The sequence below is a fragment of the Pogona vitticeps genome, chromosome 13 (genome assembly GCF_051106095.1).
Source record: "Pogona vitticeps strain Pit_001003342236 chromosome 13, PviZW2.1, whole genome shotgun sequence".
NCBI lineage: Eukaryota > Metazoa > Chordata > Lepidosauria > Squamata > Agamidae > Pogona > Pogona vitticeps.
The window spans coordinates 17651927-17666817 of NC_135795.1; the positions used below are offsets into that span (position 1 = coordinate 17651927).

Sequence of the window (14891 nt, forward strand, 5' to 3'; positions counted from 1 at the left end):
CGAAGTGCTGAAGTTGAGAAGAAAGGATTGGTGGACTTGGTAGTCTGGTTGAAAGGCCAACGCGACGCGATGGTCAAGCACCGCAGACCTAATCCGCTGATGTTGCCATCCCTGAGACACTAAGCAGGCTTTGTCCATTCAGCTGGCTTAAATGGCATAGAGACTGAACTCTAAAGCAGGCACGTGCTTAGTTGTGTTCTTTTAGTGTACAATCCTATGCCTAAGTCCCTTTTGAACTCTAGAACTTGCTTCTTAAGGAAGCAGTGAGACTGTGATGGTTACGCATATCTGGAGGAAATCAGTGGGCGTAGTTCATGCATACAGGATTGCAACATTAGCCATAGGAATGGGATAAATCCTTAGACAGGTTTAAAAATTGAGGTGTGTGCCTCTTAGCTGTTTTCTTTCAGCCTTGCCTAGTCAAGAACTGGGTAATATCGCCAGGCCAGGAGGTGGTCTTGATTCCTATTTGGGTGTTCTTAAAATGCATGTTCTCAGTGCCTTGGGAGAGAAACTATGAGCAACTTACCATCTTCCTGGTCTGCCATTTCTCTTTGTTGGTCTCCTACTGGGAGAACCTCTTTGATTTAGTTTCTGTTTGTTTTGAGGAACTGTGTTCATACTACAGCAGGGGGAAGCTGATGTAAAAGATCTCTGTCTTGTAGAACGGGGAACTCCTCAAAAAACAGCAGCAGCAACAAAAACCATCTCAAACCTCACTTTTGGTCTGTTAAATCACCAGCATAAAATCCACTTTTTTGGGATTTTTATCAGAATTTGGAAAAACATTTTCTGTTCTTTCTTTCTTTTTTTGGACCTCAATTCCAAAATCCCTTTGGCTGTGCTGGCTGGAGGATTCCGGGAGTTCTCGTCCAAAATAAATTCTGGATTTTATCAACTTCGTACCTCCTGCCCGCTTTGCAAAAACAAAACAAAACAAAAAGCAGTGTTCTTTTTTTAAAGAAGTGAAGCACTTTATTAAACTGCAGGAATCAGAGGATGTCTTACTATGGCTGGTAGACTAAAAAAATAAAATGTTTACAGATTATGACATTCCAAAAAAAAATCTATCAGATGTTACAAAATATGTATTTGTAAGAGATATATAAAGCTTGTATATATATATATAAAAGGTAACATTCTTCAGTTGAATATGTGTTATTTATTTTCTGAATGTTGTGTCTATGAATGACTGGAACTGTACTGGCTGGTCTCCCAAATTTTCAAGTATTTCTAAGTTCTGTTCAAGATACTCCATAGCGTCCCATCTTTCCACCCAGAAATGGTGATCTCGCGTTCTTCAGATTGCAGTCTTATACTCACTTGGAAGCCATATTTGAGAAGTGGGTTTGTTAAAAGTATTTTTTTTCCCATTACTTGTTACAGTTTTTCTAAAAACAATACACGGCCGTTCCTTCTTTACAGTGTGTTCTACAAACAACCGGTACTGCTTGACTTAACTGGATGTACTCCAAATGGGAGTGGATCCAGCCTCACTCACTGGGAGCAGTTCTCTAAGGTTTCAGGCAAACGTTTTCCCCTGCAATATTCGGAGAAGCTGGGCATCAAACCTGGAACCGTCTGCAGGCAAAGCACAGGCCTCTGATCTATCCCACAAATGTAGCAAAATGCAAGCTTTCTTTTAATCTAAGCTAAAACTGGCAAAAAAACCCCCACCACTGACATCATGATATTGCACTTTGGTCTTTATGATATGTAAAACACAGAAATACTTCAGGTTCAGGATGCAAGGCTACTGCCCGTAACTTTTGCTCGAATTAAAAGAAAGGCTGAGCTGTACATAACACGAGGGGGATAATAATACCTATGGGAACAAGGGAGTCCGCCTCCGAGCTAGTACAGAATCACGGGTTACAGGGTGCTCAGTCCAAAGCGTTCACAGTAAGCATTCATCAACATGTTAATGAAAATGGTTTCCTTTATTCTACAAGGTTCTACAGATTTTTCTGTCCGCCAACTGCTTGTTACAGAATTGTTCTCTCTTGCTACAGGAAAAGTCTTTTGACCAAGACTTTTCATGAAGTTCAAATGTTTTGTCTCTTTCCCCCAAAGTGGGCTATGCGTCAACCCTTGGGCAGGATGGCTCCTGGGCTCGGCCTCTCTTCTTATATCTTCTCCACTTCTTTGAGGGTGTATTCTAAGATTGTGTCCTGTCCCTGGAACTTGAAGTACCCACAGAACAACTTCTTCTGCAGCAGAAGGGGGAACCAGTAGACATCATCTGGCCACATGTTCTTGAAAGGCACTTGGTCAAGCTCAAACCACTGGGGGCGCATTTCTAAAAGGGATGAACCAAGAGAAAGACTAATTTAGGATGGAGAATAACCATTGTTTTCTTCGCATCGTTTACACCCTTCCTTTCCCCCTCTTCTTTCTCCCAGAAACTCTTCAAGCCAATTGTTTGGTAAACATAATTTGCCAACTTAGGCCACATGCCCTGTATCGGATGCAGTGAGCTGTAGGCCCAGGAAAGCTTACACCAAATAAAATGTTTTAATGTGCCACAGAATATTTTGGGTGGTTCCTCCTTTCCCCTCAAAAGGTAAAGATTCCCCTTGACATTTAGTCTAGTCATGTCAGAATCTAGGGCACGGTGCTCATCCCTGTCTCCAAGCTGTAGAGCCAGCGTTTGTAGACAGTTTCCGTGGTCACATGGCCAGCAGACACAGAACGCCGTTACCTTCCCACCATGGTGGTACCTATTTATCTACTTGCATTTGCATGCTTTCAAACTGCTAGGTTGGCAGGAGCTGGGACAAGTGATGGGAGCTCACTGTCGCATGGATTTGATCTTACAACTAGTGGTCTTCTGACCTTGCAGCACAGAGGCTTCTGCGGTTTAACCTGCAGCACCACCACACCCCCTCAAACAGACCCATTTAGGTAGATGTCTGCTCAAGAAGGCTCACATTTCCTAGCAGGCTCTGTGGAACTGAACCAGTTTTATGGGTAGGTAAGTGCCTATCCCATTTTAAGCTCCATGCATGGCCCACGGCTTAGGACTTCTGTTTCAGATAACAGAGACAGATTCGGACAGGGAGACCAAACTGCCTCATTGTTCCGAGTGAAGGAAGCTTTTTACAAGCATGACGAACGCAATCGCTGGATACAAATTGCAAAGAGAACAGAGAAACTACAAACTTTCTCCAGGCACACTCTTACCCTCACTCTCTGTGGGCTCTCCTCTGAAACTGTCAGCACGGAAGACATGGACTTCCAGCAGCTCCGTGTCGCCCACAAATTCGAAAGTGATCAGGCCCACCTTGTGCAGAGTGTCCACCGTCAGTCCGCTCTCTTCCTGCAGCTCCCTGCGCATAACGAGTAAAGTTAATGCTAGATGAATTGATGGCCTCATTTTTCAGAATTACCCCTGTTACATACAGCACTGATGTTACCTGTCTGTCATGGGTTTGGAGGGAAAGTTCCATCCTATGGGGAGTGGAAGGCGGGACATCAGGAGGAGGGGCTGTACTGTATATATATGTGAAGCGTGTGTGGAGAGTTGATGAGTCACTAGGAAACACACTGAGAGACACTGGGAAGTGACGAAGCAGCAGCTGGGAAGAAGAAGCTGTTGTGGGAGTCTGTTTGTCAGACAGGGTACTACTGTGTGTCAGAGTACCAACCTGATAGGTTCAGGTGTCTGTTGGTTAGCCAGAACTGATAGGTTCAGGGTCTGTGCTTCAAGTTAAGGGTTCTGTGTGAACCAAACTGTGTGTATGTATGAGTGAAACTAAGCCACGTTACTTTATCTTATTTACCTGATTGTTTATTTTTCCCTGTGTGTATTTAAAATAAACCTTATTCTTTTTATTGTTTAAAAATCCATCCCTGGTCTGTGTGACTTCTTAAAGGGAATGGTTGGTGGCAGCTTAGTGTAACTGTGTGACAGATCCCAGTAGGTCTGGGTTTGTCACATTGATTGGTGTCCAGCGGGTGGGATACGACTGGTCCAGTTGTCCAGCGGTCCAGCAAAGCCTTGGCAAGTGTGCCCAGAGCAAGTGGGGTCTAGTCAGGGACAGTCTGAGGCGCGTAGGTAATCTTCTAGGTGTACCTCACGGGGAGGTGCGCTAGTAGAAGAACGTGCCAACTGGGGAGACTTAGATTAAGGTGCTCTGAGGCAGCCTAGTTTTGGCGGGAAAAAGCTGAGGCAAAACTGCGTAGTAACAGCCAGCTAGCTTGCCAGCTGAGAGGCCCAGCAGAGGGGGGTAGGCTCTGACTCGATACTGTTGCAAGTAGTGCTGAAGAACAGCAGCAATCTCTAGGGAAAGCTGGTTCTGAGGCAAGAGGAAAAAAGTGGTCGTTTTATTTTGAGGCTTGACTTTTTAAAGCAGCTTGTTCTGAGGGGGATTATGCCCTTGACTCGAAGCCAGATGGCCGAAATGAGTGAAGTGAAAGACCCCCAGATTGACCAAGGTTCTGAGGATGAATTTGGCTCAGTGCAAGGTGACAGCACAGGAGAGCAGAACCCAGAACTCAGAAAATTGCTCATAGTCCAACAGCATGAACTGAGGATGAGGCAATTTGAAGTGGAGGAAAGATTAGAGAGAGAAAGAAGGGAGGAAAGGGAAAGGCAAATTGAAATGGAGGAAAGGGAAAGAGAGAAACAAAGGCAATTTGAGTTAGAGAGAGAGAGAGAGAGAATGGAGAGAGAAGAAAGAATGGAGCGAGAGAGAATGGCGTTTGAATTAAAAAAATTGGAACTGATGAATCAGAATAATAATAATAATAATAGGGATTCTGAGGGAGGCCAATTGTCTAAGGCTGACCTGAAGAAATTCCCTGTGTACCACAAGGGAGATTGTCCTGAGGTGTTCTTTTCCTTAGTGGAAAGAGCGTTTGTGGACTTCTCAGTGAGGGAAACTGAGAAGATGACCATCATGCGATCTTTAATCAGTGGTAGCCTGGCTGAGGTTTATGCCGAGATGCCTGAGGAACTGATGAAAGATTTTGCAGAGTTTAAAAAACTGGTGTTTGCCAGACATGGGATAAATGCAGAGCAGCTGAGACAAAGATTCAGGTCCCTCACCAAGAAGCCAGAGCAGACTTTTACCCAAGTGGGGGCCCAATTGGTGAGGCTGCTTGAGAAATGGCTATCGCAGGAGGGAACAGAGACCTATGAACAGCTTAAAGATTTGATAGCGCTGGAACAGTTCTATTCAGTCCTGCATGGGGAATTGAAATTCCAGGTGAGGGAAAGGAAACCGAAATCTGTGGCAGAAGCCGCCGAGATCGCAGATTTTATTTCCCAAATAAGAAAGCCCTTGGGTGAGGGGAAATCTGTAGGTAAACCCAAAGAAACCTACAGCAAGTACTCTCAGGGACCAGGGAAAAGCCAGCAAGGGGGAGGGGCCCATGGTGAAGGGAAGCCCTCAGACATGAAACTAAGACCTCAGATTTCGGAGGGAAAACCAAAACAAGATGAGAGAGAATCAAAATACACCAGAAAATGTTATTTCTGTCAGGGAAAGGGTCATCTAATCTCAGAGTGTCAGAAATTAAAGCAGCTAAAAGGAATGGTGCCTCAGGATTCTAGTGGGACCAAGCCAAAAGCTGTGTTCTGTGTCCAGAAAGAGCAAGGCTCAGTGTCACTGAGGGAGCCTGTTGCCATGGCTACTCAGTCTGGAACAGCTACCTCTGCTGATCAGGCTGAGGAAAATGGTCCTCTTGTGGAGGTAAAGCGCTGCTTGCTGGTGAAAACAGATTCCCAGTTGTTTGAGACAGCAGGGGTGGACGTAGGAATACTTGACCGTCAGTATAGGGGGCTGCGGGACACTTGTTCCCAGGTAACCCTGTGCCATCCAGATATTATTCCTAGGGAGTTTATAATCCCAAATGAGACCATGAAGGTGGCAGGGATTGAGGGGCAGGTAATCTCTCTGCCAGTAGCAGAGGTACCTGTCAACTTTCAAGGCTGGAGGGGAGTTTGGAGGCTAGCGATTTCATCGACTCTGCCAGCAGCCGTGCTCGTGGGAAATGACCTGGCTGAACATGTGAAACGGGTGCTAGTGATTACACGCTCACAAGCCACCACGGGGACAGTTCAGGGGGGTAATGATGAGCCAGAGACGGAAGCAGAGGGGAGTTCAGAAGCTGTGGTGGAAACCTTAACCACAGACAGCAGATTTGGACAGGAGCAAAAGGCAGACGCCACTCTCCAAAAGTGTTTTGAACAGGTGACTGACGCCCAGCTAACACCTGAAACCCCAGTGAGATTTCTGGAGAAAAAGGGGATTTTATATAGAGAGACCCTGAGGAATATCTCAAAAGGGGGAGATGGGATCAGAAGTCAGCTGGTGGTACCTGAAAAGTATCGCCCCATGATCTTACAAAGGGGTCACTCTGACATGTTTGCTGCACACTTAGGGGTGAAAGAGCCCCTTGATTTGATCAAACAAAATTGGGAGCAGATCACCCAGGATGACCCACAAGACGTTGTGACATACATAGACACCTTGATGAATGACCTAAGGAGAAATCTAGAGCTGGCAGCAGAAAACCTGCAAGCTCAGAAGGTCAGACAGAAAACATGGTATGACCACAAAGCTAGAGAGAGGCACTTTGACCCAGGGGAGGAAGTGCTTTGGCTTAGGCCCTGCAGAGAGAATAAACTGCAGCTCAAATGGGCAGGACCATATAGGGTCATTTCCAAGATGTCAGACCTGAACTACCTAATAGAGCAGGAGGAGAACCAAGCAAGGAGGGTGGTTCATGTGAATGCCCTAAAGCCCTACTACAGAGGGGAACAGAGGGTTTTATTCGCGATAAAAGCAGCTGAGAGTGAGGAAGCTGAATTACCCTTCTGGGAGGGTAGAGGGGAAGTAAAATACAACCCAGAGGAGGTAAAGATCAGTCCTGCACTCACCCAAGACCAGCAGCAAGAACTAAAAATGCTGCTTAGTAAATATCAACAGGTGTTTTCCAACAAGCCGGGGATAGTGAAGGGAGTGATGCATCGGATCCACACAGGGGATGCACCCCCGCAGGCAGTATCCCCATACCGAGTAACGGGACCCTATAGGGACAAGGTGCGGAAGGAGCTGGACGAGATGCTGAGGGAGAACATAATCGTCCCCTCTTCTAGTCCTTGGTCCTCTCCGATAGTCCTTGTGGACAAGCCTGATGGGAGCATTAGGTTTTGTGTCGATTACAGGAAATTAAACCGTGTAACCACTCCTGATGCCTACCCAATGCCCAGGCTAGACAACCTGATTGAAACCATAGGGGGTTGTCGGTTCATCTCATCATTGGACCTGGTAAAGGGATATTGGCAATTAAGAATTGATCCCAGGGATCAAGAAAAGACTGCCTTTTGCAGCCCTTTTGGTCTCTATGAGTTTCGAGTCCTGAGCTTTGGTCTCAGAAATGCACCAGCCACATTCCAAAGGCTGATGGACCAGACCTTGGCAGGGCTCAGTGACTTTACAGTGGCCTACATTGACGACATAGGGATCTTCAGTAATACCTGGGAAGATCACCTGTTACACCTGGAGTTAGTGCTGCAGAGGTTAAGTGCAGCAGGGCTAACAGTAAAGGCCAGCAAGTGTCAGCTGGGTAGCCCAGAAATAAAATACTTGGGTCACATGGTAGGGGGAGGAGTGATAAAACCCCTGGAGGCCAAAATAGAAGCTGTTCGTGATTGGCCTAGACCCAACACCAAGAAAAAAGTCAAATCATTTCTTGGGTTGGTGGGCTACTACAGAAAGTTCATCCCGAGGTTTAGCGAGATTGCGGCTCCGCTGACCGATCTGACGAGGAAGAAGGCTGATGACCGCATCCTGTGGACCAGCGACTGTGAGGCGGCGTTCCAGAGGTTGAAGGAGGCGTTAATCAACTATCCTGTGCTGCGTGCTCCAGACTTCGACCGGGAGTTCATCATATACACCGATGCGTCTAACAGCGGGGTAGGAGCAGTTCTGTGCCAGGAGGATGAGAATGGTGACCAACATCCAGTGTCCTACCTGAGTAGGAAACTTCAAAAAGGTGAGAGACATTTGGCAACCGTGGAGAAGGAGTGTTTGGCCATAGTCTACGCGATCCAGAAGGCCAAGCCTTACATCTGGGGAAGACATTTTGTTCTGTGCACTGACCATTCACCACTGCAATGGTTAAAGACAATGAAAACCCACAATAGCAAACTTATGAGGTGGGCTTTAAACCTACAGGACTATGACTTTGAAGTGAAGGTGGTCAGAGGGTCAGTGAAATGTGTTGCTGACGCCTTGTCAAGAAGACCTGAAGAATGAAGACGGCGAAAGAAACATGGACTATGTATATATATTGATGACAAAAAGTTAAATGTACCTGTTTTTTGAACTTGGTTTGTATGAATAAAGGTAAATTGATGTAATGTATATGGTAAATGTTTAAATGCCTAATTGCTATGGTTAACTTAGAATGTAAGTATAAGTAAGTATGATATGGTATGTATAACTGTTGTTGTGTATTTTATCCAGGTTGTTTTTTGGTGAAAAGCACCTTAGCTTTCCCCCTACAAAACAACTTATAAAGAGGGGAGGTGTTACATACAGCACTGATGTTACCTGTCTGTCATGGGTTTGGAGGGAAAGTTCCATCCTATGGGGAGTGGAAGGCGGGACATCAGGAGGAGGGGCTGTACTGTATATATATGTGAAGCGTGTGTGGAGAGTTGATGAGTCACTAGGAAACACACTGAGAGACACTGGGAAGTGACGAAGCAGCAGCTGGGAAGAAGAAGCTGTTGTGGGAGTCTGTTTGTCAGACAGGGTACTACTGTGTGTCAGAGTACCAACCTGATAGGTTCAGGTGTCTGTTGGTTAGCCAGAACTGATAGGTTCAGGGTCTGTGCTTCAAGTTAAGGGTTCTGTGTGAACCAAACTGTGTGTATGTATGAGTGAAACTAAGCCACGTTACTTTATCTTATTTACCTGATTGTTTATTTTTCCCTGTGTGTATTTAAAATAAACCTTATTCTTTTTATTGTTTAAAAATCCATCCCTGGTCTGTGTGACTTCTTAAAGGGAATGGTTGGTGGCAGCTTAGTGTAACTGTGTGACAGATCCCAGTAGGTCTGGGTTTGTCACAACCCCTTACAATATTTGGATTATTTATTTGTTTGTATATATGAATAGACATGGGGTGTTTATTATTGTTTTTATAAAACATATATAAAAATGATTGTCTACTACAGACACAATAAAGACCCACCCTGTCCTGCTTGCACAAGGCAGCTGTGGTCCCCAGGTGGTCCCATTGATACCTTCTAGCCGCCTGCTCAATGGTTTCCCCTGGTTGCACCTTCCCTCCAAATCCATTCCAGAGACCTACGCCGAAGCCACGCTTCTTCATCCCCAGCAGGACACGCTGTGGCTGCACCACGAGAACCAGAGTCAACAGCTTGGTGGTCAGCATGGTTCACACTGTGTACAAAAGGGAGGACACCAGCTGTCAATTCATTTGCTCAAGCCAAATTAACAGCTAGCAAATAGGCAACGGAAGAGACGGTTGAATGAGAATTCTGGGGCGCCACAGTTCCCAAGAGGTTCCTGTTGTTGTGAATAAAAATAGCATTCTGAAGAAACAGGGCAGGGAAAAAAAGAGAACATATGAGACAAATATAATAAGGTGTAACCATTAAACAGCCTACAAGACTTGTTTCTCAAATACTGGCTTTCTAGTCTTGTCAGTTCTGCAGCATGTCCTGTTGCCCCACCCAAAGCCCAACACATTAAAAAGCCCCATAGAACAGCACGATTCTAGGCAGAATATGTTCATATCATTGCCAGAGAAGTGGGTGCACACCAGTATGCTTGGAACTAGGTTACAGAGGGCAGCTTCTTTTTTTGGGGGGGGGGGAACCTGCATTGCACTCTCTGTGGGGCTTGTTTCTAAACAAGCACGTCAAAACTTGGCATGCAATTGCATTTGGGGCTTTGGGTAGACATCATAACCTTCCAGAGCTGGAAAGGACCCAATCTCTGATACTGCTTATGCATGATTTTTAGGATTTAAGGAGTATCTCTCACCTCTGGGGTTTACAACCACGAAACCGTCCCTTTAATTCAACAGGGCTTTATTTCTCGGCTTCCGTCCTCCTACTTCTCTCCCCGTCTAGCTTTCGCCACTTTTTTTCCTCCAGCGTCCCTCTTTATCCCTAAAACGATGCAAGGGGGAGAGAAATGTTTCCCCACCACCAAGTCCTCCCAAGAAAAAAGGCGGGAGACGAAACCGCCGGCCCTGAAAAAAAAAAGGGGGGGTGGCAGTCCCGCCGGGCCAGGCGTGGCTCTCTTCAGGGCGGGGAAATCCGGCAGAAAAAAATAAGTTAAATAAATGAATAAATTATTTTAAGGTCTTTGTTCCCGAGCGGAACTCGGGACGCGGGACTCTTGTTTTTCAGGGGGAAACTTAAGGGAACGGACACGTCGGTGCGCCGCTGAAAGCCGTCCCCTTTTGGGTGGAACGGGAAGCTGTATCTGGCGAGGACATGAGCCGGTGAGTGCCTTGCCAGAGGGGGAAGCACAAAACTCTCTCTCACACACACAAACGCGCGCGCACCCAGTGGGCCTACCTTTTGTCTCCCCCCTCCCCAGACGACGCACCCTTCCCTTGCAATCCTAATACATGCTTATCCTGACCCCCCCCCCCCCCGCTGATGAAGAATGACTTGTCTTAGAGATGGTCTCTTGTTTGGGGAGGGGAGGCAGGTTGCAGGAGACAACCGTTGTGGACGGGAAGGGCCCCTGCCGGGACAGTTTCCGACTCTCAGGGAGATCCCTGATGGAGTCGGTCCCCTAAAATGCCAAAGGTGTTGCTTTCAGCTCAGTAAATTTCTTAGGTGCCCCTGATGGGCTGCGGACGAGGCAAGCTGGTGCCAAATAAAACTTGTAATCTTTAGGCTCTTGGGTGTTTTAGGGAGAAATTGTAAAGAGTCTGGACTGCACTGCAAAAATGAACACATTTGTTATGGGGTGTGTTTTTTGGGGAGATCGCTCATTGGAAGGGTCACCATAAGTCGGAGGTGAGTTGATGACACGGAAGAACAAGAGCAAGTTTTTGTACACTACACTTTTAATCAAATGTGGTTCCTCCACCTACTTCAGAAGTGCTGCATTGTATTACAAGCATGTGTTGGGGTGTATGTGTGTCAACAGTGAAACGGGAATTGTTTTTCACAGCATTATGATTTTTAACCTGTTGTGAGTTCCCACAAGGGACTAGAAGCATGAGACAGTCTTTTTTAAACAGTCTTTTAAAACTTAAAAAAAAAAAGATCTGCTGATTTTAGAAAAGGAAACTGGAAGGGTGTGGAAATCTGGAGGGGTACAATCAGATTCTAGAACATCGTCTGCAACAACCTGCATTTCCTTTAGGAACTGGAAGTTCTCAAGGCTTGTGCTGCAGTGCCGGAGGATCCACACTGCAGGGCCGTACCTAGGGAAAACGGGAGCAGAGCAACATTGGCTGGAGCGGCATTTCAGTGACCCGTATGTGAAGAAAGCCAAACAGCAGGCCTATCGTTGCCGGAGTGCCTTCAAACTGCTGGAAATAGATGACAAACACAGGATTCTTCTCCCTGGGCTACATGTGATCGATTGTGGTGCAGCCCCTGGTGCTTGGGCTCAAGTTGCAGTCCAGAGAGTCAACGCTGCTGGCTCTGGTGAGTTTGTGTAGAACACCATCTCCTACACTTTGCATCTTCCAGATTTGTCAGATTACAATTTGCCCCATATCATAGCCTATGAAGTTAGCTGTGGTGGCCTGGGAATTGTAGTTCCCACATTTCTGGAGGGCTTCAGGTTGGGAAAAGCTGGTTTGGAAGGGGACCCAGGCCAATGGGTAGTTGTCTTCCAGTTTGTGATGCTTGCCTGTTAGCTGTGTTGTAACTCTTGCCAGATTTAATGGGACTTGATTGAGCTCGATTCCTTTTTATAGGGATTATCCCCCAAGCAAGGGTGAAGTTAAAACTTTTACTGGGTTGATCAGATCCAGAGCAGTATCCTCTCCTTATCTAATTGTTATTTGATGATCTGATCTTCCTGGCTGACTCATTAAAAATGTGACCTGATGGTTTATCGTGGAAGAATTCAGTTTAATTTGTTTATGTCAGGAAAAAGTGCTCCAACAGCAGAAAATGTCACTATTGCTGGCCGATTCTGGAAGTGCTTGATGAGAACATGAGAAAGTGATCAGTGACTACGATTTCTGAAATATTGATCTTTCTTTACCGAAAGGCTTGCTTTTTAGAAAAGCTTCTCACAGGGTAGGGGTGCTAGAAATAAAATGTATGGACTGAGATAAATTAGTATGCTGGCCAAAGGTATGCTTAACAGTACTTTGACAACATCCAGTTGCAGATTATGAATGTGTGGAACGCATGTTGGTGGCAGAATGGAAAGGCTTCCTGGGAAAACTATGTGGCCTGTCACATAAATACAATAAATAAATAAATATTTTCTCAGTGCCTTTGCTTGCTAAACCTACTGGAGAGTTCAAGAAGTATTATACTCCACTGGCTGAAATCCAGTTGCAAGTCACAGCCAGAGTAGGCCCATTACATCAGTGAAACTTACATAGGTGTTGACTCACCAAATCCCCACTGATTCAGTGGCCCTCCTCTAGTTGTGACCGCTGGATTTCAGCCCTTGAAAGGAGGGCTGGGGAACCTCATAGACAAAAAGAAACAATTCACATTGTGTGTAATCAGTACAGTATATAGAATTTCCTGCCACATGTATGGATGATGAGTGGCATTGAAAGGGAATTAGGTCAAATCCTGAAACGGGTCCATAAGTGGGTGTTGATCATGACTGGTTTGTTTATTAGTTGCATTTATAGCCTGGATTTCTTCCCGCGAGTTCAGGATGCCACAAGTTGCTCTTGCTTCTCTCTCTCTTTTCCTCTCAAGAACTTTGGGAGGAAAGTCAGGCTGGCTCAGTGTGATTGTGTTATTTCACCTTGACTCTTTGCCTCCTAGATCCGAGTGCCCCTACCGGTTTTGTCCTGGGAGTTGACCTCCAGCACCTTTTCCCCCTGGAAGGAGCAACCTTTTTGCCTTACTCTGATGTCACAGATCTGAACACCCAGAAGAAAATCCAAGAGGTGCTCCCCAAAGGGAAAGCGGATGTCATCCTGAGTGACATGGCCCCTAACGCTACAGGGGTCCGGGAAATTGATCACCTCAAGTTGATCCAGCTCTGCTTATCTCTTCTGGATCTGGCCCCACATGTTTTGGAGCCCGGCGGGACCCTCCTTTGCAAATTCTGGCAGGGCCGGGACAGCAACCTCCTCCAAAAGAGACTCATGGAACACTTCAAGGAAGTGAAACTCTTAAAGCCTCCTGCCAGTAGGAAAGAGTCAGCAGAGACTTTTTACTTGGCCAAATTCTATAAAACTGGGTCAGCCGTGCAGCAGAGGGAACACAGATAACCTTGCTTCTTGGAATCAAGCTTTTGAGAGTCGATTTCAGGGATTTCAGCCTGCACGTGATTGGATGACAGCCTTTCCTTTCCTCTGTCATCTGTGCTTTTTAAATTGTTTTGGTTCATAATAGTGAGCCGTGTTCCCTTTGCTGTATTTTGTTATGATTTGCAGTTTTGTTTGTTATTCTTGCAAGCAGCCCACAGAACTTTGGTTACAGGATGGCTTGTGAGCAGTATGAATAAAATATTAAATGAAGATCATGGTTTTGGGTTTGACAGATTTCCACCCTAAAAAACTGTCCTTCGTGGTCATGGGCTTTTTGGAATCCTACCCGATGCCCACTTTTCAGTTTGCTCTCCTTTCCACCAAAACAGAATGGATATTTGTAGCAACGTTTTGGTGGTTCTATAAGACAAGAATGCTGGAGACATTGCATGTCGTTGTTGAAATGTATTTTTTCAGAAATGTATAAGAAGAAAAAGAGATGTTTTCAGTAATGTTTTATCAGAGAGGTACTATGAGAGCAAAGTGAGGCCGGCAGCAACCAACATCATAATATCCAGTTTTACTTCTGTAGTACCCTGCTTCCTCTAAAATAAGACCTAACCTGAAAATAAGCTTTAGTACGATTTTTCAGGGTGCTCGTAATATAAGCCCTACCCCAAAAATAAGCCCCAGTGAAGTGAAACCCCACCCTCCACTCTTGTGCAGCCACCAGAAGATGACATAATTGTATTTGAATAAATGTCGATTGTTGTACATGAAAAATATAAAACATCCCCTGAAAATAAGCCCTAATGCATTTTTGGAGCAAAAATTAATATAAGACAGTCTTATTTTTGGGGAAACAGGGTAGCCACATGAAATGGGCAGTGGAGTTTCTCTAGCTTTAATAATTGTGTTGAAGCAAACTTTTCAGCATGTGCACCTTTGTCATAAAAGTTTCGCCTGCTGGAGCTCCCTCTTCTTTAAAAATAGACAAAACAATTTTTATGAGGAGATTTAAATAAATGTTTGTTTTAGAAAATGGCCCCCAGCAAGAAAGAACAATTGCTACAAAAAACTAGTCTGAAAGTCTGAAGAAGACAAACTTAGTTTTGATGAGAGAAATTGCATGTTTCTTTTTTCTCTGATTTAAGTGTAATAGAAATAAATGTTCTTTTGCAATGGTGAACAAATATTGATAGCAAAGATTACTTGGCTCCTTTAAAGACAAAAGGTGGGGTTAAATTAATAACCTTTGGATTATAAATCCTAGAATATACTGGTCAGCAAATAAGATACATTTTAGTATGAGGTTTGTTTGAGATGTGTGGGTGGCCATATTCAGGCTTCAATTTCTGTCCATGGTGTTGTTAAGGGATGGGCTTCAGGTGGGAAAAGAGACGGGAAATAATTGCATTAATATCAGTGGTTTTAAACTTCCAAAATATGCTTGGCGTAAATCTCCTGCAGGAACTTTTAAAAGT

The 14891-nt window shown here is 45.1% G+C and overlaps 2 protein-coding genes across 2 annotated transcripts; one reads left to right on the forward strand and one right to left on the reverse strand.

Annotated features, from left to right (window-relative positions):
• Positions 1-1921: 1921 nt before the first annotated feature.
• Positions 1922-10283, reverse strand: NUDT1 (nudix hydrolase 1). Its single transcript, XM_020804289.3, has 4 exons — positions 10029-10283; positions 9263-9422; positions 3184-3329; positions 1922-2299 (listed from the first exon to the last, which is right to left on the reverse strand). The coding sequence occupies exons 2-4, from the start codon at positions 9412-9414 to the stop codon at positions 2127-2129; spliced, it is 471 nt and encodes a 156-aa protein (XP_020659948.3). The 5' UTR covers positions 9415-9422; positions 10029-10283; the 3' UTR covers positions 1922-2126.
• Positions 10284-10351: 68 nt separating this feature from the next.
• On the forward strand, positions 10352-14600 carry MRM2 (mitochondrial rRNA methyltransferase 2). The gene is made up of 3 exons (XM_020804288.3): positions 10352-10494; positions 11373-11659; positions 12977-14600. Exons 1-3 carry the CDS (start codon positions 10487-10489, stop codon positions 13426-13428), a joined length of 747 nt encoding a protein of 248 aa, XP_020659947.3. The 5' UTR covers positions 10352-10486; the 3' UTR covers positions 13429-14600.
• Positions 14601-14891: the final 291 nt, after the last annotated feature.

What these genes read in the sequence shown, in the direction of transcription:
- NUDT1 (XM_020804289.3), bottom strand. Translation starts at nt 9,414, where the DNA reads ATGCTGACCACCAAGCTGTTGACTCTGGTTCTCGTGGTGCAGCCACAG. An exon ending in ATTGAGCAGGCGGCTAGAAG is followed by an intron (nt 3,330 to 9,262) that starts GTATCAATGGGA and finishes CGTTATGCGCAG; the next exon opens with GGAGCTGCAGGAAGAGAGCG. An exon ending in AGAGCCCACAGAGAGTGAGG is followed by an intron (nt 2,300 to 3,183) that starts GTAAGAGTGTGC and finishes CATCCCTTTTAG; the next exon opens with AAATGCGCCCCCAGTGGTTT.
- MRM2 (XM_020804288.3), top strand. An exon ending in AGTCAACGCTGCTGGCTCTG is followed by an intron (nt 11,660 to 12,976) that starts GTGAGTTTGTGT and finishes TTTGCCTCCTAG; the next exon opens with ATCCGAGTGCCCCTACCGGT.